The sequence below is a fragment of the Arabidopsis lyrata genome, assembly GCF_000004255.2.
Source record: "Arabidopsis lyrata subsp. lyrata unplaced genomic scaffold ARALYscaffold_1, whole genome shotgun sequence".
NCBI lineage: Eukaryota > Viridiplantae > Streptophyta > Magnoliopsida > Brassicales > Brassicaceae > Arabidopsis > Arabidopsis lyrata.
The window spans coordinates 27,046,569-27,071,040 of NW_003302555.1; the positions used below are offsets into that span (position 1 = coordinate 27,046,569).

The 24,472-nt window shown below is 32.9% G+C and overlaps 2 protein-coding genes and 2 pseudogenes across 4 annotated transcripts; all 4 read left to right on the top strand.

Moving 5' to 3' along the window:
- Window positions 1-2,842: 2,842 nt before the first annotated feature.
- On the top strand, window positions 2,843-7,527 carry LOC9327691 (putative F-box only protein 11). Its single transcript, XM_002891583.2, has 3 exons — window positions 2,843-3,377; window positions 3,504-3,577; window positions 6,754-7,527. The coding sequence occupies exons 1-3, from the start codon at window positions 2,843-2,845 to the stop codon at window positions 7,525-7,527; spliced, it is 1,383 nt and encodes a 460-aa protein (XP_002891629.2).
- Window positions 7,528-14,638: 7,111 nt separating this feature from the next.
- LOC9330372 lies at window positions 14,639-15,896 on the top strand (annotated as a pseudogene).
- A 1,203-nt stretch (window positions 15,897-17,099) lies between these two features.
- Window positions 17,100-21,008, top strand: LOC9327693 (protein DETOXIFICATION 42). 3 transcript variants are annotated; one of them, XM_021013960.1, is made up of 14 exons: window positions 17,100-17,499; window positions 17,798-17,938; window positions 18,019-18,213; window positions 18,298-18,419; window positions 18,522-18,743; window positions 18,832-19,016; window positions 19,095-19,230; window positions 19,319-19,415; window positions 19,502-19,602; window positions 19,707-19,870; window positions 19,957-20,028; window positions 20,257-20,373; window positions 20,462-20,679; window positions 20,765-21,008. In XM_021013960.1, the coding sequence occupies exons 3-14, from the start codon at window positions 18,143-18,145 to the stop codon at window positions 20,805-20,807; spliced, it is 1,548 nt and encodes a 515-aa protein (XP_020869619.1). In that variant the 5' UTR covers window positions 17,100-17,499; window positions 17,798-17,938; window positions 18,019-18,142; the 3' UTR covers window positions 20,808-21,008. The 3 variants fall into 3 exon arrangements, with proteins under 3 accessions (XP_020869619.1, XP_002891631.2, XP_020869620.1); XM_002891585.2 differs by lacking the exon at window positions 17,100-17,499 and having other exon boundaries at window positions 17,719-17,938; window positions 18,072-18,213; XM_021013961.1 differs by lacking the exons at window positions 17,100-17,499; window positions 17,798-17,938 and having other exon boundaries at window positions 18,156-18,213; window positions 18,303-18,419.
- A 543-nt stretch (window positions 21,009-21,551) lies between these two features.
- On the top strand, window positions 21,552-24,446 carry LOC9327694 (annotated as a pseudogene).
- Window positions 24,447-24,472: the final 26 nt, after the last annotated feature.

Genomic DNA, 24,472 nt, shown 5'->3' on the forward strand with positions numbered 1-24,472 from the left:
TATAACTAATATTTATAGGTGTATATTTGTATTCGGGTACATTCGGGTACATTCGGGTATTGGATTCGGTTCGGGTTCGGTTCGGGTTTTTTTCGGGTAGGAGGTTAGGACCCATTCGGGTATTTTTAAAAATCGGGTTCGGGTTCGGTTCGGGTATTGTTCGAGTTTTTCGGTTCGGGTATTCGGTTCCGGGTATTTTGCCCAGGCCTACATGAGGAGGTCATCATATTTTTGGTTTCCCGAGCAGCGAAGAAGTGTTATCTTGTTTCGAATTGTTTTCCCTATCATTTGGCCAAGGCGAGGAGCTGGGATGTGAGCTTCGCCATGTCTGCGATTATTCCGTTCTCTCCAAATGGAGTGGACAGCGACCTGAAGAGAGTACCGTAGGAGCAGCAGAGTTCGGTTGTCGAGAGTTGAACTTGAAACAAGTGACTTGATTTGGTTCCATTGGGACGTGTAAAGATGTCCTAGGAGACCCTTTGTTGTTTGTTCCCAAATCTGATGCGAGTAGCTGCAGCTGAAGAAAATGTGGTTTCTAGTCTCCACCGGTTCTTGACAAAAGACACAAGCTGAGTTAGCACCTTGATTCCATTTCAACATTCGATCTCCCGTAGAGAGTCGATTATGCATTTCCAGCCAAGTTATGAACGCAAACTTCGGTGTGGCTTGCGGGAACCACACGCCCTTTGCCCATTCACAAACCTGGCTCGCCGTTCGAATGAGCTTCCATGTTTCGCAAGTGAAAAACTTCCTCTTGAAACCCGCTCGACATTTCCATAAGTTGACATCATCGACAGTGGGCTGTCTTTTCTCTTTTGCTTTCTCTAATTCTGTTTCAATTCGGTTTAACAGGTCTTGCCGGTGATGCCTTCGTCGATGGTTGCTTAGGACAGTTTCAACACTTGCATTTTTAGCAATGCTGAGGTCTATACAGCCCCTATCCCCGAGCATATCCACCATCGTCCCCATAGGAGTCCATCTGTCATACCAAAAAGATGTGTTTCTTCCACTCTTGATTTCCATCCTATGGAACTGTTTTGCTACCTCTCGTAGTTTAAGTAACTTTCTCCACATCCATGATCCCTGAATAGATGACCCAATGATCCAGAAAGACTTGTTACGGATTAGATATGTGTGAACCCATTGTCCCCACAAAGACGTATTAGCTGCGAGCAGCCTCCATATTAGCTTTAGACCGCAAACTGTATTTGTTTCCTTTAGTGGCCTGAGACCTAAGCCTCCTTCACCCTTGGGAAGACAAACTACTTGCCATGCTACCTTTGCACTGTGAGTCTTTAATTCTGGTCCACTCCACAAGAAAGCAGAACATAGTTTTTCAATTTCCTTCATACACTTTCCTGGTAGACGAAACGCCGATGACCAGAAGTTTGTGATGCTCATAAGAACTGATTTTATAAGCTGCAGTCTTCCTCCATATGAAAGAAATCTGCTTGTCCATGTACTAATTCGGTTCCGTATCTTCTCCGTGAGAGGAAGATAGTCACTGCTGGTCATTGCTTTTGTCATGAGTGGTAACCCGAGGTAACGCACTGGAAGAGTTCCCGCTTCAAAAGGGAAATTTTGCAGAATCTCTTCTTGAGTGGTTTGTTGGATTCCGGCCATGTATAGATTAGACTTCTCCAAACTTATTTTCAGACCCGAGATTTTAGCAAACTCGTCAAAAATAGTGATAATACCCTCCACTGAACGCTTTGTTCCTTCTGCAAAAATCATTAAATCATCCGCAAAACATATATGCGTTAAGAGAACCTTTTGGCACCGTGGATGGTAACCAAATTTATTCTCCGCCGCTGCTTTGTTAATCAAGTGCGATAGTACATTCATGCAGATAACAAACAAGTAGGGTGAGAGAGCACAGCCCTGTCTTAATCCCCGAGTGGTACCAAAAAAACCCGCAAGCCCACCGTTAACTTGTACCGAAAACGTTGCTGTTGTTACACATAACCGGATCCAGTGATTAAATTTTTCTGGGAAGTTCAGAGCCTGCAACGTGTTGAGCAAGAAAGACCATTGAACCGAATCAAAAGCTTTGAAGATATCTATCTTCATCGCACAACGAGGCGATATCTCTTCTTTATGGTAATCTTTTACCAATTCAAAGGCAAGTAAGACGTTTTCCATCAGTAAACGGTCTTTTACAAAAGCTGTTTGATTTGATAATATGATCTCCGGGAGCAACTCTTTTAACCGGTTTGCTAGTATCTTCGAAATCACTACAGTTCTGGAATCCAATCTGCAAGGGCTGGAAGCAGAACAAGTAACTTGCAAAGGAAACATTTTCAAACTATGTATCCAAGTTTTGCAGATGAAAGTAGGAATGTTTACCTCGGTCTGTGTACTGATGGTTTCAACCCATTTGGAAAGCATGGCCGTCAAAATCCATTTTCAGATTCATATGTGTGTCAAAGACATGGTGTTCGATCATCGGTAGCCGACAATTCAGTGAAGCTTTCATGTCAATGTCACGACCTCGTCTCCTCCTTGGTTTCAATCATAGTGGTGACGATCGATTGATGTTCTTCGCCTCACCTCCTCAAAGTTGTTCTCTTTCATCATCATCATCATTGGTAGCCGCCAAAAAGAACTCATTGACGATGCCAAAAGTCAAGTCTTCTGATTACATCATGCAGAGTAATTCAATTCGTGGCTTCATATGTTGTTTCCTCAATCAGCGTCGTTTCGTGGTATGTAATCCAACCACAAGACAAGTCATGGTCTTACCCGAAGACGACAATCCTACTGATTATAAACTACATAAAATGTACTTGGGATACACCCGTACACCCGAAGCAATGCTCAATACAAAGTATTGTGCCTGGTGATGAAGCAACACACTAGTTTAGTTATTGAACATAGTGTATGCACGTTGGGAGGTCAACAATCTTCTTACTCATGGAGGCGCGTCGAAAGCGATATCCACTATTATAATTATAATAATAGTGGAGTATACATTGATGGAATTGTGTATTACGATGTTTGCTTGAATCCATGGATCAATAAATGCAAGGCAGTGAGTAGTTTTGATGTTGGGTCCGAGCAACTACGTCTCATTAAAACACCTGAAAAATTGGCAGGTGTCCTAACAAACTACCTTGGGAAGTTAGCTGCGTATTATAACATTGATGATGTTAAGAATCAAGTTTGGTCACATAAGACTTTTGTCCTTCCTTCTTTCACCCGTTCATTTTTTTTGGATTTGAGCTTGCACTTTGCGGGGATCATTGCTGCTGGAGAGATTGTGTATGTTCCACTGTGGTTCTCTGATCCTTTTGAGATTTTCTGTTACGATGTAGAGAAGATGATGGAAAGAAGAGTTAGAGTTGAAGGACTCGTAGACAATATTTTTGATGACGTTGGTAATTGTGCTTTCAAAAACATATGTTATGCCTCTGGCTCATGTTGCTATGTCAGCAGTATTCTCTATTTGTAGTTTAATTAAAGGATTGTCTGACTTTAGTTAATTTCGGCCGTGTTCTTTTTAGAGTGTGCGACTCTCCCTGAGACTTTTTCATTAACAACTGCTTATGTAATTATATGGGTTTTCAAGGGTACAATTGTAAATTTTGCTAATTCCCAATTAAAGTTCATTTTTTTTTATGTAAATTATCTTCTCTATCGTCTTCTCCGTCGAGATCTGTACATGGTTTTCAAACTCGCGACAGTCGCAGCTTCAAATTAAAGGCATGGGTAGTGTCGCTATTAATTTGAGTGACTCTGAAATCCTGAAATTAAGTCGTTGCGACAAGAAAAAATGAGAGATATAGAAGAATTGAAGGAGAAGTAAAGCTGTATTCTTGGTTGCCGGTCGCAATCGCTGCGATTATACAGAAGAACTATTTTTCAATTGTTCAATATTTATATTTTCGTAGATGTGTAAGTTAATGAATTTTGTTTAGTTCATCAAGCAATATATTTTTGCGGAAACAGCACCATTCCTGTTGGAAAAACAAGGGGAACTGGGACTATCTCCTTCTGTTGCTACTAGAGATAACATTACACTTCTGTTGGGCAAGCTATTTTCTATTGACTCAGGGCACACACTAATTAAGAGAAGTGTTACAAGTTACAACGCGCCAGACACTAGTTAAGGGTACCTACGCCATCAGATCACAACGGTAACTAGTCATAACTACGACAACATTACCTATTTGTTCAAAGAGTATGAGAGATTTAAGCAAATAAGCATGATATTCAGTTAAGTATATTTCTGTCAAGTTGCACTTCTCATCTCATAGGCCTCCATGTCTTTCATGCATCGGGTCTATACCTACCAACGTAACTGCACATTTACGCTACATATCTTGGCGCTTGGCGGTGATGAAAAAGTTTGCCAACTCTTGCATCCGATTTCATATAAATGAATAAATTAGATGTAAGAAAATAATAACTATATTAAAATCCATGCTTAAATAACACTCATTAAGTAAACGAATTTGAAAAAGAAATGGTGAAAGCAATATAAAAAAAGTGGAGAAAATTATTTGATATGTGTCAAATGACTCAAATCTAGTAAGTAAAAAGAATTGGCATAAAATAGTATATACATATTGATAACTAAAAACGGGAAAATTAGAAATAAAGGATAAATATTTAAACATTTGTCCATCTATGCATTCTAAATTCAAAATTGGTGACATATGCTTTAATATAATTAAAATCCTATTATATCCTCAGTTTTTTTAAAAAATTCAAAACTTTAAATATTTTTCTAAATCAATTTAATTTTTCTATTTTGTGTTTGCTTTTTCTCAAATACGATTATATTATTACAAGGATATGGAATATGTCAGTTTAATTTTTTTATTTTTTGTAGCTTTTAGGTTTATTATAAGGAAGCATTGATTGACATATTCGTATTTTTTTGTAGTTTAATACAGCAAGTTTGTTATGCCACTTCATTTCTCTTTACGAAGTCATATATAACTGTTATTACTAATTCAAAAGAGGAATCATTTTCCACATCAACTTAATCTCTGCAATATCAGTTTAGTCTCTATAATTTTTCAAAGTTGAGTTTTTTGAAGCTCGAATAATCTTGCAATTCATACCTTTTAACAATAGGAAAACACTAAACAAAACTATGTGAAACAAAGAATCCAAACATAGATTACTCTGTTTTGTATTGTAGGAGGACAAACATGGTTTAAGAATTGGGAATGAGAGAGCAAAAATAAAAAATAAAAAGGGAACTTAGTTCTAAACTGAAACTAAACATGAAAAAAAGACTGTCTTCTTGTTCCCGGCAATCATTCTAGCAACACTATTAAAATAATAAAGAACCATACAGTAAATTAAATGGGAACAAAACCTCTATATTCGATCTCCTTATTTTAAGATTTTGTTTCTTTTTTAAAAAAGAAATTCTAATATCATAGAATGTAATTTCTAAATTTTATAGAATCTAGAGAAAACTTAAGAATACGTTTTCTAACATTTTTAGAACATGTATATATGATAGAAAAAGTATTCTAATTTTAATAGAACAAAGAGAAAAGTATAGAATATGTATTTTAAAAATCATAGAAAACTAGTATTCTAAATACCATAGATCAAAAATGATTTCTAAATTTCGTAGAACATGTAGAGTGTGTAGAACCCATGATCTAAATTTCGTAGAATATGTAGAGTGTATAGAATACAAATTCTAAATGTCAGAAGGTGTATTATAAACTTCATAGATCAAAATTTATCCATCCAAAACATAAACAAAAATGACATTTTTCTATATTTTATGCATCCTCATGTCTTCTTCATCATTTTTCTACAAATTGTTCTTAGTTTTCCTTGAAAAAATTGGTTAAATATAATGGAAGGGATAGTTTAGGAATATTTGACATCTAATCATAGAATGCATAGATGGACAAAAGTTTAAATATTTGTCCTTTATTTCCAATTTTCCCTAGTTTTAATTATGATGTAATATAAATGGATAAATTAGATGTAAGAAAACAATTAAATTTTAATGCATGCTTAAATAACATCCAATAAATAAATGAATTTGAAAACAAAAGGTGTAAGCAATTTAACCAAAAAAATGGGGAACATTATTTTGAGATGTGTCAAATGACTCAGATCTGTAAGTTAAAAACAATTGGCATAAAATAGTATATATATATGCATACTGTGTGAAACCAATCCCATATATATACAGTTTACTATATTTTGACTACTACATTACATTTAAATCATTATTCATAAATATAATATATTTGCTCAACAAAAATTTGCATTTTATTATGGTATATTTTAATCTTTGCAATTAGTTTATTTTTTCCTTTCAAGAGGCTTTATTTTGATACATGTAACATATTTTTAGTTTGACAAAAACATATCAAAACAATATATAAATGCATTTTGATATGTGTCAATCTAGGAAGTGAAATAATTCATGTACCACTAAATAAGTTCACGATAATATATATATTTTTTTGTTTAAAATATTAAAATAGCTATGATGAAACAAATCCAAATTAATATAGCTTATCTACATACAGTTTATTTTATCTGGAAGTATCTAATACATTTTACATATTTCTTCCTAAATTTAATATTTTAGTCAAAAAAATCTATTTGTTTTTACTTATTTTTTTGTATATTACCTTATGAAATTATTTATATTTTATTATATTTTTTTAGAGACCTTATATAGTACATATTGTTGTTTTATAATTTAGAAAATTATGTGACACCCAAGTATAATCCTTATTTTCATCTTAAACCTAATGGTGTCAGTCAACCTTCCATGCAAGATTATTGGCATCCAAAAATCGTTATCCAATCACATATGACATAGGTTATGATAACAAAAAACAATACAAGATGTTGAATTATTATAAATATGAAGGTGACCCATCAACAAAATCCAGGATTTATGAGATTGGGTTATATGCAAAGAAATTCAAAGAATTTGGGTGTGATAGTACTTGGTCAATTTTCCAATCAAATTGCGTATCTCTGAATGGAACTTTGTATTGGGCTGGTGTAGATTTTAACAATGGTATTTTCATTAGAAGCTTCAGTTTTTCAACAGAAAGACAAACGACTTTTTGTCGTCTACCGTTTAAGTACGATGACGACAATGTTCTAGCCCTTGCGGTTTTTAGGAAAGATCATCTTTCATTGTTAAACTTATGCAATAAAACATCAACGATAAAGATTTGGTTGACAAAGAATAAAATCAATAATAGGGAGGTAGGATTAGAAGAGGACGTGGTGTGGATAAAACTCATGACAGTGTTAATACCTAATTTCCCTAAATTTTCATTTTATTGGTATAACCGTCCTGACCTAACTTACTTCCTCGACAACGATGATGCTAAGAGGCTTGTCATTTGTTGTTATGATGAAACTAATCAGGCTTACATCTACATTGTAAAAGGAGATACGTTCGAAAAAATCAAAATAGATCAGTATGAGGTTCTATCTGATCAATCTCACCCGCATCTCCATACATATATCCCCAGTTTGGTTCGGCCTTCCCCGGTCAAAGAGGACAACAAGAATTAACGTTTAGTATGTTTTGGCTTTTTGTTTGGTTATAGAACAAACTATATGGATGGATTTTGTACTTTGGTTTATCTGTTAACAACCGTCTTTGTCTTTTTAAGCCAATTTATTGCTCATCGATGTGATCAGATCTTATAATGTAAAACTTTGACATGTCGAATTTTGTTATTGAATAAAATCTATTAGCTTTTTTCTAACAAGCCTCAAATGATATCGATAGATTCTGTAAAACTTAGATGATTTTGCTTATTCCATTCCTTAAAAGAGAATTATTCTTCATACTTTTGTTCTTGATTGTTTTGGGAACGTTTTTGGATCCCATGAACTAACCCAACATTTAATTGAATGAGCCAGATCGTAAATTGATGAATTAGCTGTAGAATCAAGACTCAAAGAAACTTAAATTTGAAAGTTTATATTAAAACTTCTTAAAATTTTATAATGCTTTTGAAACTGAGATGTATTTTTTATTAGTGACTGACTGTTAAGAAAAAGAATTTGGGATCCACCCTAACAGATGAATATATGTTCGTTTTGGCAAAAGATAGGTTATTCGGCCTGGGTTCAAACCAAGCTCAGTTTTACTTGGTGCTCGTGTTTGTATCTCTTTTGTTGGCAATCGGCTATTATTGGAGATAAGCAAGATGTGTATCTTGCAAACCAAGTAATATGGACCGTTAAAGTCCATTATGAAGTGAAGCCCGTGAAGTCCAAACCGAAGAATATTCTAGATCTCTATATTACTTCTTGTACAAGCTATTTCCTTATGTGTTTAGGAAAGTTTACATTATGTGGGTGTTAGCATTATATTAATGTTGACACTATATATATATATATCTACATATACATTTTTACAGTACTTTTTTGCTTTAATTCTTTTGGATCCGGGTTTGACCCGGTTTTAGTCTATTCGGATCTTGGATAAGCAATTTTAGGGATGTTGTCTTAATTTCAAACTAATAAATGAAGCCTTTATTAATTTCAAACTGAAAAAATTTATGGCAATATTAAAACGAAATTAATTCCTTTATTAATTCATATTTGTTAATTTCCTTAACTTCTCCCCACACCTAATTATTAATTTTCTTTAAGAGAATATGCGTATAACAAAACAAATAAGTTACCTATTTTAATGGTAAATAATCTTATTTGTTATATATATATGATATCTCTAAACTAACCATATTTGTTATTTACCTTAACTACTTCTAACCATAATTATCTAACTACTTATTTTTATATAGAAAAAATATGTGATTAAAATAAATATTTTGTAAATATTAATTTGGGGACAAATTCTTACGAAAATAATTTGTTTTGTTATAAAATTTAATGTTTGTTATTTTTCTAAATTATTTTTGAAACTAAATTACATAAATAGTAAATACTAATAATAATTTGTCTACACCATAAAATGAAAATAGTTATTTATTTTAAATTTTTATATAATATTACGTAATTTGTTTTAGTTATATTTTCTGATATAGGTGAACAAATTATTTTCGTATTTATGAAAATTATAAAATCTAAATTAGTTTAAAATTTGAAATAACTATAATCCTAAATTTTAATCTTTATGGGTAGTTTTTTTTTGTGACCAAAAATATTCAATTGGATCTTTCTTTAAATTTTGGCAATATCCAAAACGAAATTAATTTATAAACTCTAAAAATATCTATATTTTTAACTATTTCTATATCTAAACTCATTATTTATGACATATATTCTTCACGATTTTTACAGAAAAAGATATAAAATATGATGAGTTAATGCTAATTAACAAATTTGAGCTAATTTTTTACAATCTCTCGACCTAATTTAAACAGAATTATATAATTCTCATTTCACTTTTATTTGATGTTATATTTATATTATTTTGAATTATTATAAAATAAATGTAGTTAATAAATTGGGTATTTTTGATAGAAATAATGATAATCGGATATATGAGTATTTTTGACAGCAAAAATAAGAAACCTTACCGGACTTGTATGGTAACTTCTATGTAAATTATTCAATTTAAAATCGAATATCAAATCAACAAATACAATTCCGAAGTATATGGTAACTTCTTCGTTATTTAGGGAAAAAATTTCGCTAAAATATATAGAATCTTCTAATTATCAGATTAACCATCAAATATTCTCTACGATCTTGAACTATGGAAAGTCATAAAGTTGGTTTACTGCAAAATTATAAAAATCGCGAAAGCGCAAATCAAATATGTTAAGATCTTTAACGATAGAAACTAAAATTAATTTCGTTTAGATATTCTGATGCGATTAACTATAGCATATCTACGCTATAGAATATTTTGTAGAATATGCTTTTCTTAAAACCCTAATAAAGCAACCTAATTCTAAACATTATAAATATAGGCTCTGCTATTCGGCAAATCATTTTTCATTCATCCACACAAACTTCTCTCAGCATCTATGCTTCAGTTTTTGAGCAATCTAATTTTTATTTTCATTGTGTATTCTCTATTTTCTATTAATGATGTAATGTTTCTACGATTTTAATTCTTTTTTTTGTTTTGATATCTGTTTAATACAAACGCGTGCGGCGTGTCTAAGTATATGTTTTCCTAAAAACATAGTATTTTCCTTACCCCTAAAACATTCATTACCAAGATTTCAAAATTCCATTTTACCGCTAAATCATAATTAATATGACAGATTTTTATTGTAAACAATTTATCATTTTTTCATACACTACACAATTTTCTCTACTAAAAATATACAATATTAAAATCAATGTCACAACATGTAAAATTAATATTTCCAGCGGTATACCGCGGGCTCTCAACCTGAAAAAGAAAAATTAATTTTATTATTTAGTAAAATTATAGGCCCGCGGTGTACCGCGGGTTAATTTCTAGTATATATATATATATGTATCTTGTATTCTCATATAAAACACAACTCAATAATATATTCTATTCTATAATATTTGACATGATATCAAAGAAGTCGATCTTTGTAGATCTAAATTAAACGCTTTTGCACTAAAAATCTTGTGGTCACAATAACCATGGGATGTGAAGCCATCGAAGACGGTGGTGACGAAGACGATCCGGATGATGGCGTGAAGCAAAGTTTGCTTTGACGTCCACATGAGGGTATTATATTTTTTTTATTCTAAGTTAAGGTTTTGGTTTTATTTTGAGTTTATGGTTTGGTTTAGTACAAGAATTAGAGTTCTTTGAAGAATTATTTTTTAAGGGTTTGGGCTTTCACAAGTAGTTATTTATTTATGAGATTTATTCTTGAGTTTAGAATATCTCAATTTTTTATATGAGTTTTGATTTCTCATATTACGGGGGAGTTTATTGGAACGCTCATGTTTTAAGTCTTTTTTTTAGTCCGGTTTGTGGACTGTCCAAGATATGACGATTATTTGTGGAGTTGCAGGATTTGCGCCTACGGGATGTTGTTATTCCCTTTTACCAAGACCAAAGACGAGCTGAAGTTCCACCCTCTTTTTTGAAGATTGAAGTTTATACCATGAGGAGTCTGTTGATATGATTTGTCCGTCCTCGACATGATGTCCACGACATAGGTGTTCCGCTTTGTGGTTGCATATTTTGCATTTCGCGTCCCACCTTTTTTGTGCGGGGAGTATTGGAGATAAGCAAGATATGTATCTTGCAGACCAAGTAATATAGACCGTTAAACTCCATTATGAAGTGAAGCCCGTGAAGTCTAAACCGAAGAATATTCTAGATCTCTATATTACTTCTTGTACAAGCTATTTCCTTATGTGTTTAGGAAAGTTTATATTATGTTGGTGTTAGCATTATATTAATGTTGACACTATATATATGTATCTTGTATTCTCATATAAAACACAACTCAATAATATATTCTATTCTATAATATTTGACAGCTATTAACGTTTTTTCCTCAAATGGTGACATGGTCAGATTGGTCTCTACCTCTCCGGAAAGAAAATAATGAGTTATTTTCTTATTGAGATCCAAGTGAAGGATCGATGACTGGTATCTGATGATCGAAAGGATCATGTCTTATGTTCTGATGATCGGAAGGATCATGTCTATTTCCTGTTGATCGGGTGGATCATGTTTGTGTGGTTCCTATAGGTAACACGGGTGTTTTCAGGGGCAGATCTATGGCTTGAGAAGGGTGGGCACGTGCCCTATACTCTTTTATTTATTTTTCAAGTAATTTTGATTAAGACACTTAAATACTTTACGTTAACAACACAAAAAAATACACTAAAATGCCATATTAACCCAACTGAAAAAACAAATGTGCCCTTAGACCACATAAATATTAACAAATTAAAATGATAGTCATGAGATATGAGGCATAGTCGGCCTAAATTACTTTTAAACGATTGTTTAGTTTAATTTACAACACATAATTATTTATAAAATAATAAATGAAATAGTGATGAAAAAATTTCAAAATATAGAAGAAAATAGGATAAATTCTTATAAAAAATTTATACTATATTTTTTTGATAAAATTATTTTATAATATTGTGCCCCATACTAAAATAAGTTCCGGATCCGCCCATGGGTGTTTTGTGTGATGAGGAATCCAGACATCTCTCTTCATGCATAGTCATGTGGGGGTGATTGGCTAAGTAAGTATGTTGTTGGATGAATCATTGGTAGCCGGTACAAAGAAGGTTGTTATCGGTACGTAGCTAAGGCGATGGAAGATCGAGTCATCGGAGTGGGATGCGAGAGGCATGGATGGATGCACATGGATCCCGGTGAATCTGTGTACACCAATGGCTAAGTTAATTGTTAAGTATAGCTAAGCTTTGTTGCTATTTTCCGCTGGTTCAAGTAAAGTTTTTAGCTTGTATTGATCTGAATCTATATATGTGGGATTTCTGTAATGATGAACCTCATTTTTGTCGTTTTTTTTTTTAGTTTACCAAGAGAGTTATGTCTTATGCGAATGTAAATGATGTAATAGTCAAGTTTCACGATTTTTTTTTAAATTTATACACGTACATGTTTTTCCCTTAAAAAATGCATCTTACTAACCAAATATAAGCAAAGAAATGCATCTTACTAACAAAATATAAACAAATAATATTCGAACTAACTCAAAAGCTGAAAATTTTATGGTTTTAACATTTAACCAATCCAAACCCAAACCGGAAGCTTTTAATAATACCAAACAGTTCTTTAGTTTAGGTTTGATTTGGATTGTTTTTTCGGTTACGTCTTTTTTACCCACCCCTAACCAACAGTAAAAAGCTACAAATTAATCACTAAATCGAGGTTAGTTCCTTAAAAAATTCAACATACTATCATAAATAGCTTCCTTAACACATCTACATTTTTTCTGATGATAGCTTTTGATGCATATCATCAAGATATCTTATTGAATGAATTTGGATTCAGTTACATTACAAGTGAAGCAAAGCGGATTTTGGGGTTGCTATAATATTAGCAGAGATCATTGAGTCATATTTAGAGTGCACAATTACCAACTGTGTTTATAACACTCTGTTGCTATTTCCTTCTTTCAAACTGCAAAAGGTTTGGTTATTTTATTTGCAAATATCTTTGTTTTTTTTTTAATCTTATAGTTTACCAACAACAGTAATTTGATGTAATTAAAAAACATTAATTTATGCGAAAGTTGTAAAGTTCAGGATATTTCTACAAATGAAAATATTTTTAATTCCCTTTAAAAGAAAAAAATTTCGCTGGCCTTTCCAATTATAAACCTTCCATCTATACGCATTGCGTTCTCAGATCATAACCACCTAAGAGCATGTGCAGTGCAGTAGGAGGTTCTCACGAGTTTTCTCAAAAATATAAAAAATGAAAATAATAAAAAGTAAGAGAGAGACCTGAGCATGGGTTATGACCTGAAAACTTTTGAGAACCTTTTGAGAAATTCATGTCACACATGGCAACATGTAATTGATTTTAAATAAAATTTATTACTTAAAATTTAATTATGCAATTAAACTAATTTATGTATATTATAATAATATATTTTGAGAGACTTTGAGAGAACTTCCCACTGTAAATGCTCTAAGAGCAACTCCAATGGGAGCTCTCTTGTGAGTTTCTCTTATGAAAAATGATTAAAATTAAATCAAAAATTGAATTATGAGAAAAGTTGGTTCTCTAAAGAGAGATTTGAGAACCCAAAGAGAGTTGGTTCTCTCAAAATTTATATTAAATAATTGGAGAGAGCCCATAAAGAACTCTCACCATTGGAGATGCTCTAATAGGTTTTACGCATTTGGTTTTTTCGTTACAAAGTAAAATTCACAATTATTATAGATCTTTTTTTCTTTTGGTATCAATTATTATACAGATTTCATAAAACTGTTGGATAATACTCTCTCAACATCAACATAAGTACATAACCATGACAACATCATCTTTCCGATATTTTTTCATTGATAGAAATTCTCTAGCTATAACTAAATTTAGCTTCTTCAAAATTCTTGAAACTAGTTATACGAATTTGGGTTATCTGGTTTATCTGGGGGGCAAACACAAGAGTCAACACTAAATTCAAGTTTGACTTAATGAGTTAGTGTCATCAATAGCTTAACGTCTAAGATACATATAATAATGTGATTAGCTTTGAAACTCTTTAAGACTACAAAGTTCCATCAATATTTTTTTTTAATTACTATGTTTGATTGAATAATTTTAGAAAAATATTGTATTTGTTACTTTATTGACTCTAATGAGTATATGAAATAATATTCTGAACAATGACAAGATAAAGTTCATCAGATGTCCAAAACAAATTATCAAATCACTCTTGCGGTGATATTTCAATCAATTATATTTTGTTTCTTATTAAAAAAAAAAAAACAAATTACCTTCCTATTTTGCAAAGAATATAAATCTATTACTTTGGGGAAAAAAATTCTAGTTCTAAGAGCAGGTCCATTGGGAGGACCTTGTGAGTTTCTTAGAAGAATCTTAAAGAAAAAAAGTCAAAAAATAATTCAAAATTGTGGTATTAAGCAAGGTTCGCACCTTGCATTAGGTGTTTTCTGGTTTTTAAGGTTCGTGTACGTGTCATTCTCTTATTGGAAAACTGTAGAAAAAAAAAAAAAATTTACTATCCCGTGTTTTTTTTTCCTTTGAAATCGATTTGCCTTCTCTCCTCCTTGTTTTCTCCGAAGCTCTACGGATTCAGATTCAAGCTTCAAATCCAGGAAACACCAATGTCTTATCTTTCTCAAGCTATGTTCCTCATTTAAACATCTTCTACAGATCCATGGTCAAATCCATGTCTCCTCACTCCAAAATGACAGCTTTATCATCAGCGAGCTTGTACGGGGTTCATCACTATCCCTCGTCAAAGTCTTTGACTCAAAGACCTTACCTTTGCGCGAACCCTTCTGCTTCACTCTTCAGATTTGACTCCTTCTACTTGGAATTAATATGCTCAGTAGAGGCTATTCTTCGAGTGATACTCTAGTAGAATCGATTTGGTTTTATTCTGAGATGGAGAGACGAGGAATCAAACCTAATAAGCTTACTTTTCCTTTTCTTCTCAAGGCTTGTGCTTCGTTTTTAGGTCTCACTGCGGGTAGACAGATTCAAGTTGAGGTTTTGAAACATGGGTTTGATTCTGATGTGTATGTTGGGAATTATTTGATTCATCTATATGGTTCTTGTAAGAAAACTTCTGATGCCAGGACCCAGGAAGGTGTTCGACGAAATGACTGACAGAAATTTTGTTTCTTGGAACTCGACTATGACAGCTCTTGTTGAGAATGGTAAGTTCAATTTGGTGTTTAAGTGTTTTTGTGAGATGATTGGTAGGAGGTTTTGTCCGGATGAGACGACAATGGTTGTTTTGCAAAATCTGGTGGATTAGAGTATGCTAGGTTAGTTTTCGAAAGAATGGTTGACAAAAATGTTTGGACTTGGAGTGCCATGATTATATTGTAGGTTTAGCACAATATGGATTTGCAGAAGAAGCCCTTCAACTATTCGCGAAGATGATGAAAGAATCAACGGTGAGACCAAACTAGGTGACATTTCTCGGTGTTTTATGCGCTTGTAGCCACACGACATTGGTGGATGACAGGTACAAATACTTCCACGATATGGAGAAAGCACACAAGATCAAACCAATGATGATTCACTACAGAGCAATGGTAGATATCTTGGGACGTGCAAGTCGACTAAACGAGGCGTATGACTTCATAAATAAAATGCCTTTTGAGCCTGATGCGGTTGTTTGGAGGACTCTACTCTCCGCTTGTAGTATCTATCACAATATTCGGACCACAATTTGTATTCAAAGCTATTCTTGTCTCAATTTTTAGAAAATATTCTCTATATATACAACCATGTATCGCTCTTCTTATTTATCCAATTGTCTTCACTCTTCTTTGTTCTTCAACTCCAAAACCCCAAAAACACTCTTCTTTAACTCCAAGAAATTCTACTTATTCCAAAATGGCAGGTTCTTCGCATTATAATCTCGACAAAATGATGGATGACAAGTTTGATGAATATATCGATTAAGCCTTAGAGAATTATGGTGATCGTCGCCAAGCCGATACCAATACTGAATCTCGGTAATATGATAGTCACTCGAACCCGACTTTGTGATCGGACTAAATATGAGCAATTGAAAGCTGATTTGGTTGAACATATATGGCAAAAATTTGGTCCGAATCAAGCTTAACTCTTATCGTCATTCAAGTTTTTCATTTCTATATTTTTGTTTTGGTTTTATGTTATGTATGTTTACAATTTTAATATTTCTAATAATTATTATGTTTTGTGAAATAAAAAATATTATAATATTATATTTAAAAAAAAATTTATTTTAAGAAACCCACATAAAAACTCCACCATTGGACAATAAAAAATATAAGGATTCAACAGAAACTCTAAACTCTCATTTATTCAAAATTTAGTATTAAAAAATTGTAAGGAGTCCTTAATTAGGACTCACCAATTGGGGTGCTCTAATGTTCCACCGCAAACCGAGAAAACATATATATTTATATACACCTTAAATTATATACACACAGGACATAGCTTAGAGGTACATATGGGAAAGGTACCTATGGGAAAGGTTATTTCTGATTAAAGTACAATCAAATTCTTTAATATATACTAGCAGTTTTATATTTTCTTAACTCAGTTAAGCATCTTAGTGCATATCCTAGGAAGGTATATACAACAAATATTGTTTAAAACACGTACGTGTATAAACAAAATGAATCATTTTTGTAAATACAACTAAATAAAATGTTTGCATATCATATTCAATGTTTATTTTAAAGAATCGTTGAATATTCAAGCAATTTTTTATTTATTCAAATCTAACAAGTAAAATGATTTACAAGCAAATTAATTAATTTTGTGAAATATTTTACAGGCATCAAAAATTGTACTAAATCGTAAGTTCGTAAAAACAAAAAAATATACATGTGGAGTATTTTTTTGGTGTTTTAGTTCACCAATAAAGTCATTTTATGCGAAAGTAATAGTCACGGTTCCCGATTTTTATTATTTTATTTTCTATTTCCCTTTTAAAAAGAAACAAAATAATCTATATGATCTCGAATGTTTTTAACTTAAAACACGTTCCACCTTCCATCTACACCCATCGGCTTTAGTCTCAACCATTTGTTTTTCGAATTCATTTTTTTTCTCTAATCCTTGATTTCTTTTTGTTATTGTCAACTTTCCTACTCCTTCATTGTTTCCATTTTTTCATATCATTCGAGTCCATTGAGATTTATTTCCAAAACCCTTATTGAATTAACTCTTTTTATTTGGTCCAAAGTCCAAAACAGAGTGTAACATTCGCCAAACTGCTAGAACAAAAATATCTGAGGATTTTAATTTGCTGGGATTTGTTTTGTTATTTTTCTGGGAAATTGTATCGTAAAAGTTTTGCTGGGAAATTGTTTCGTAAAAATAGAAAAAAAAAAAGAAAAGAGACATTATTGACCTCTCTTCTTGGTTCAGAAAAAAAGGTGGCTTCTTCTTTTACGTTACATTCTTTTGCTATCTTCGTTCTTATCACCTTTTCAAATTCTACACATTTTGGATTAAAGTTAAATTCCCTTTTTTGTTTTCTTTCATAAAGTGTTCATCAAATTATTGGGTAGCTTTCTGTCATTAATTAAAATCAATTTTTCGATTTTTTCTTTGGTGATTGACATTAACCAAACTTTTAGTGATAGAAAATTTGTGGTTATAACCAACTTTCTCTTCTCTAATTTCTTTTGATATTTTTCCTTTAATTTCCTTTTTTTTTTTCTGTATATGAAGAGGTGGGAATAATTTCGGCCTTTGATCCAAGCAAAATTGTTCTTAGGACAAATTTTGAGATTTTCTGGAACCCTCTAGATTTCTGGAGGCAACACAAAATTGGAGTTTTGACTTAAAGTCATCAATAATTTGAATTCTAAGGTAATTGTAATGTGTGGTTATAAGCCTCCAAACAGCTTTATTCCTGAAAATGAAATACTTCTCTTTTTATCTTTTTCTAGGGGGCATCTAATGAAATGTCACCAAGCTAACCAAGAATCATTTACTTTGCTAGATTCTGCATACATATTCTTATAATGTACTTGTGAAGCTTAGAGACTCAAGAAGCTTCAGTAACATCTCTTAATGATGTCTGAAGATGGATACAACACAGATTTTCCAAGAAACCCTCTTAAAATCTTCTTTAGTGATTTCAGGTAAAACATTTTCTTGTATGATTCTGTTTATGCTCAATCATCGGGAAGAAACTTGAAAATTTGGTTTGGCTTTTGATGAATCAGATCAGTTTTTAAACTTGATGAGCTCGGTTTAGAGATAGTACGAATAGCTTTACCTGCAGCACTTGCTTTAACAGCTGACCCTATTGCATCTCTAGTTGACACAGCCTTCATAGGCCAAATTGGTAACAACAAGAACAACTCCTTTCATTTATTTATTTTTATTTCAAAATGGAAATCATCGGTTTATATCTTCGATTGGTTCTTGTTTTGGTGATGATATACAGGCCCTGTAGAGCTTGCTGCAGTTGGAGTTTCTATTGCTTTGTTCAACCAAGTTTCAAGAATCGCTATTTTCCCACTCGTTAGCATCACAACTTCATTTGTAGCAGAGGAAGATGCTTGTAGTTCTCAGCAAGACACAGTCCAAGATCATAAAGAATGTATTGAAGCTGGTATCAACAATCCAACTGAGGAAACTCAAGAATTGATTCCTGAAAAAAATAAAGGTGTATATTTGTTCTTGTTAGCATTATCACTCCTCTGTTTTTTGTTTTTGGTTGGTAATAATCATTAGTTTGTTAATTTTTATTTCAGATTCTTTATCAGATGAATTTAAAACCGGTAGCAGTATCTTTAGTATTAGTAAACCTCCAGCCAAGAAAAGAAACATACCATCAGCTTCATCTGCTTTAATCATTGGAGGCTTTCTTGGCCTTTTCCAAGCTGTGTTTCTTATATCCGCAGCCAAACCTCTCTTGAGTTTCATGGGAGTTAAACACGTAAAGTATCGATCTTTTGAGCTCTATAGATGATGTGATGAGATTCAAAATCTCTTAAGCATGGTGTTATTCTTACAGGATTCTCCAATGCTGAGACCTGCTCAGAGATATCTATCTTTAAGATCACTTGGTGCACCCGCTGTTTTACTCTCACTTGCGGCACAAGGCGTTTTCCGTGGATTTAAAGACACCACGACTCCGCTATTCGCTACTGGTAACACCATTTATATATAATAGGTTCAAAATCCTTGAAAACAGAACAAAGTGATGATCCACTTTTTCTTTTTAAAACTCTTTCGTAGTGATTGGAGATGTCACAAACATAATTCTCGACCCGATTTTCATATTCGTTTTCCGCCTAGGCGTAACAGGAGCAGCCACTGCTCATGTTATATCCCAGTAAGTTTAATTTCACATGTAAAGCTTGGTTAATCTCAAAATGAACTCTAGTTTAATTTACAAGAGGTTTCTATGTCCATTTTCAGATACCTTATGTGTGGAATACTCTTGTGGAAACTGATGGGTCAAGTTGATATCTTCAACATGAGTACAAAACATCTTCAATTGTGTAGATTCATGAAAAATGGTATTGCAAAGTACGTTGAAAATTTTCAATGTGTTCAAAGTGAAAGCTCTAATAAAATAACACCATTTGGTTCTTGTTTTTCTTGTTTGATTATTCTCTCCCAGGCTTTCTTTTGCTAATGAGAGTAATCGCGGTAACATTCTGTGTAACTCTTTCCGCGTCACTAGCTGCACGAGAAGGATCAACTTCCATGGCAGCTTTCCAAGTTTGCTTGCAGGTTTGGTTAGCTACTTCACTTCTTGCAGACGGGTTCGCTGTAGCTGGCCAGGTTTTTAGCTCATGATGTCTCTACATTGCATCTTTTTTCGATTAAGCGTGTGGTTTAAAGTTTAAACATATGTTTTTTACCTGAAGGCAATACTAGCGAGCGCGTTTGCGAAAAAGGACTACAAAAGAGCTGCAGCTACTGCTTCTCGTGTCCTGCAGGTACACACAATTTATGCATTTATATATCTTAGCGTTTACATGAGGAAATAAAACATTTGAAATGAAACTTTGTTTGAGCTTATGGATTTATTTGAAGAAATATACTGTAAATGTATATGTAATTGGAAATTCAAACGCAAACAAACAATCGAGGCCTATATCTACTTAAGTTTATAAAGATTCTGTGTTTGATCAATTTGAAAACTAAAGAACTAAATCTTGTGACAGTTGGGATTGGTTCTCGGTTTTGTACTTGCGGTTATACTTGGAGCAGGATTGCATTTTGGAGCAAGAGTATTTACCAAAGACGATAAAGTTTTACACCTAATTAGCATAGGACTTCCGGTAATCAACAAGTTCTCATTATAAACCACTAATCAGATCAAGATTATGTCATAACATTTTCGCTAAAATCGGTTCTTGTTTCCTACAGTTTGTGGCAGGGACACAACCAATCAATGCCTTAGCGTTTGTGTTCGATGGAGTTAACTTTGGAGCATCCGATTTCGGTTATGCCGCAGCTTCATTAGTAATGGTGGCTATAGTTAGCATCTTGTGTTTACTCTTTCTCTCGTCGACTCATGGGTTTATTGGACTTTGGTTTGGTCTCACTATCTACATGAGTCTCAGAGCAGCCGTTGGATTTTGGCGGTAAAACTCTATGAAACTCTCTGTTTCTTGTAGTAAAAAGGTAAAAAACTTTATATATAACAGAATGTGAATGTGACTGTAACAGGATTGGGACAGGAACAGGACCTTGGTCTTTTCTTAGGAGCTGAAGAAGGAATTTTAGAGGGAAGAGCATGTTTTAATTGTTCTTAAACCTTTATTTCTAATGAGGTTGTAACTAAATAAAATACTAAGAGTACAAGTCTGGAGATACAATAATTCTATGAGATTTTTACTGCTACTCTTGTAAATATTCAAGTGGTATCCTGTAATTAGAGGTAGTTAGTCCAATTTTTGGTGGTTTTATATCAGATTTTGTAGTTAAATATAGAAAATCGAAATATATATATAGAAAATGATTTGGTTTTGACTACAGTTTGGATTCAATTTTTTCAAAACAAGTTATTCTAATCTAATATTAAATATAAGTAGGATGTCAGTTTTTTTAAAAAAAAATTAGTTTCATAAAAATAATATTGTTTTCTATTTTGATACAGATTTGTGATTTTATTTCCCATTACTTCAGTTTATTCCAATGATTTGAGATGATTTTAAAATGTTCTAAAATCAGATTTTATTGGTATAAGTTTCCACTTCTATCAGACATTGAAACTGTTTTCTGTCACTTGACTTCAACTTTTTTTTATTTTGTCTTTGGTAATTGACGTTAACCAAACTTTCAGTGTTAGAACATTTGTTGTAACTAAATTTCTCTTCTTTAATTTCTTTTTCTCTATTTGAAGAGGAGAAAAGTTTTAGCCTTTGATTCAAGGCTAAATTCGAGTTTGACTTAATGATATTACTTTGATGAAACTGAAATGTATAAACTCTCTTTTTTCTTGGGAGAATCTAAAGGGCATCTAATGAAATGCCATCCAACTAACTGAGAATCATTTTCATATATATGTCTGATTTTGCAAACATTCTTTTTACATATTTGTGAAAACTTTAGTAACATCTCTCAGTTAATGATGTCTGAAAATGTCTACAACACAGATTTTCCAAGAAACCCTCTGTACATCTTTTTTAGTGATTTCAGGTAAAACATTTTCTTGTAGAAATCTGTTTGTAGTCATGATTAGACAGAAACTTAAAATTGGTTTTCATTGATGTATCAGGTCAGTTTTGAAATTTAATGAGCTCGGTTTGGAAATAGCGCGAATTACTTACCCTGCAGCACTTGCTCTAACCGCTGATCCTATTGCATCTCTAGTTGACACAGCCTTCATAGGACAAATCGGTAACAACAACAACAGCAAAGTCTTTCATTTGCTTAATTTTGTTTCAAAATGGAAATTATTGGTTGTTTTGGTGATGATTTATAGGTCCTGTAGAGCTTGCTGCAGTTGGAGTTTCTATTGCTTTGTTCAACCAAGTTTCAAGAATCGCTATTTTCCCGCTCGTGAGCATCACAACTTCCTTTGTAGCAGAGGAAGATGCTTGTAGCTCTCAGCAAAACACAGTCCAAGATCATGAAGAATGTTTTGAAGATGGTAATAACAATACAAAGGAGGAAACTCAAGAACTTATTCCTGAAAACAATGAAGGTATGTAGTCAATTCCTTCTCTGCTTTTATATTAATTTTTTAAAGTAATGATCACTAGTTTCTTTGATTTTCCTTTCAGATTCTATATCAGATGAATCGAAAACCAGTAGTAGCGGTATCTTAAGTGTTAGTAATTAAATCTCCAATCAAGAAAAGAATTATTCCATCAGCTTCATCTGCTTTGATCATTGGAGGCATTCTTGGCCTTCTTCAAGCTATGTTTCTTATATCCTCAGGGAAACCTCTCTTGAGTTTCATGGGAGTTAAACACGTAAAGCATCGATCTCTCGGGATCTTTTTGATGTTATGATGTTAAAAATCTTCTAAACATGGTTTAAATTTTCACAGGATTCTCCAATGCTGAGACCTGCTCAGAGATATCTATCTTTAAGATCACTTGGCGCACCCGCTGTTCTTCTCTCGCTAGCGACACAAGGTGTTTTCCGCGGATTTAAAGACACGACAACTCCATTATACGCAACTGGTAATGTCATATTTTTAACGTGATCAAAGTCAATGAACAGAAAAAAACTGATGATCCATTTTTATAAATGATCTCCTATGCAGTGATTGGAGATGCTACAAATATAATACTCGATCCAATATTCATATTCTTTTTCGGTCTAGGCGTAACAGGAGCAGCCATTGCTCATGTTATATCCCAGTGAGTTTAGTTTCACTTGAAGCTTGGTTAATCTCAAATTGACATCTGCTTTAAATTACTACCGGTTTATATGTTCATTTTTAGATACCTTATGTGTGGAATACTTTTGTGGAAACTGATGGGTCAAGTTGATATCTTTAACATGAGTACCAAACATCTTCAACTCTTTAGATTCATGAAAAATGGTATAGTAAATACTTTGAAAATTTCCAGTGTGTTCATAATGATATCTATGATAAAATAACACCATTTGGTTATTGTTCAGGCTTGCTTCTACTAATGAGAGTAATCGCAGTAACATTCTGCGTGACTCTTTCCGCGTCACTAGCTGCACGAGAAGGATCGATTTCCATGGCAGCTTTCCAAGTTTGCTTACAGGTTTGGTTAGCTACTTCACTTCTTGCAGATGGTTTTGCTGTAGCTGGCCAGGTTTTTACCACATGATCTCTTTACTCATTGCATCTTTTTTCGATATATTGAGCGTGTGGTTTAAATTTTTAACAAGTGTTTTTGTTCTGAAGGCAATACTAGCGAGCGCTTTTGCCAACAAAGACTACAAAAGAGCTGCAGCTACCGCTTCTCGTGTACTGCAGGTACACACAATTTCTGCTTTGTATTTTACAATTCCATAAGAAAAAACATTTAAAAAGGATACTAAATCTTTTGATAGTTGGGATTGGTTCTCGGGTTTCTACTCGCGGTTATACGTGGAGCAGCATTGCATTTTGGAGCAAGAGTATTTACGAAAGACGATGAAGTCTTACGCCTTATTAGCATAGGCCTTCCGGTGATAAATGATCCCCTTAATCCCTTTACTCAAACCAAGATTATGTCGTAACATTGTGGCTAATTCCGGTTCTTGTTTAATGTTTACTAAAGTTTGTGGCAGACACAACCTATCAATGCCTTAGCGTTTGTGTTCGATGGAGTTAACTTTGGAGCATCCGATTTCGGTTACGCCGCAGCTTCATTAGTGATGGTGGCTATAATTAGCATCTTGTGTTTGCTCTTTCTCTCATCGACTCATGGTTTTATTGGACTTTGGTTTGGTCTCATCATTTACATGAGTCTCAGAGCAGGCGTTGGATTCTGGCGGTAAAACTCTCTATGAAACTATCTGTTTCTTGTAGTAAAAAGGTAAAAACTCAATTTATAACAGAATGTGAATGTGACTATAACAGGATTGGGACAGGAACAGGACCTTGGTCTTTTCTTAGGAGCTGAATAATGTATTTTGAAGGGATGAACATGTTTTTAATTGTTCTTAAACCTTTATTTCTAATGAGCTTATAATTAAATAAAAATACAAAGAGTACAAATAATTCTATATTGAGATTTTACTGCTGCTACTCTTGTTAGATGTTTTCTTTCATCCTTTTATATTTTATAAATGTTTTTTTTTTATGAATGTAGTCACATAAATAAATCGTATCGATACTTATAAAAATAAATATCGTAAAGTTTCTCAAATAAAAAAATTAAAAAAACTAATAGGGACTATGTTTAGAAAACTCTCTTCTTTAACATGATTGGCTCATAGCGACCCTCAATTATTAGTTTAAAA

Excerpts from the sequence above, each read along its gene's own strand:
- LOC9327693 (XM_021013960.1), top strand. The coding sequence starts at position 18,143 with ATGATGTCTGAAGATGGATACAACACAGATTTTCCAAGAAACCCTCTT. Across the intron at positions 19,017-19,094 it reads GTTTCATGGGAGTTAAACAC|GATTCTCCAATGCTGAGACC; the intron begins GTAAAGTATCGA and ends TTATTCTTACAG. Across the intron at positions 20,374-20,461 it reads TAATTAGCATAGGACTTCCG|TTTGTGGCAGGGACACAACC; the intron begins GTAATCAACAAG and ends TGTTTCCTACAG.
- LOC9327691 (XM_002891583.2), top strand. The coding sequence starts at position 2,843 with ATGAAGCAACACACTAGTTTAGTTATTGAACATAGTGTATGCACGTTG. Across the intron at positions 3,378-3,503 it reads CAATATTTTTGATGACGTTG|AGTGTGCGACTCTCCCTGAG; the intron begins GTAATTGTGCTT and ends TGTTCTTTTTAG. Across the intron at positions 3,578-6,753 it reads GGGTTTTCAAGGGTACAATT|TCAACCTTCCATGCAAGATT; the intron begins GTAAATTTTGCT and ends TAATGGTGTCAG.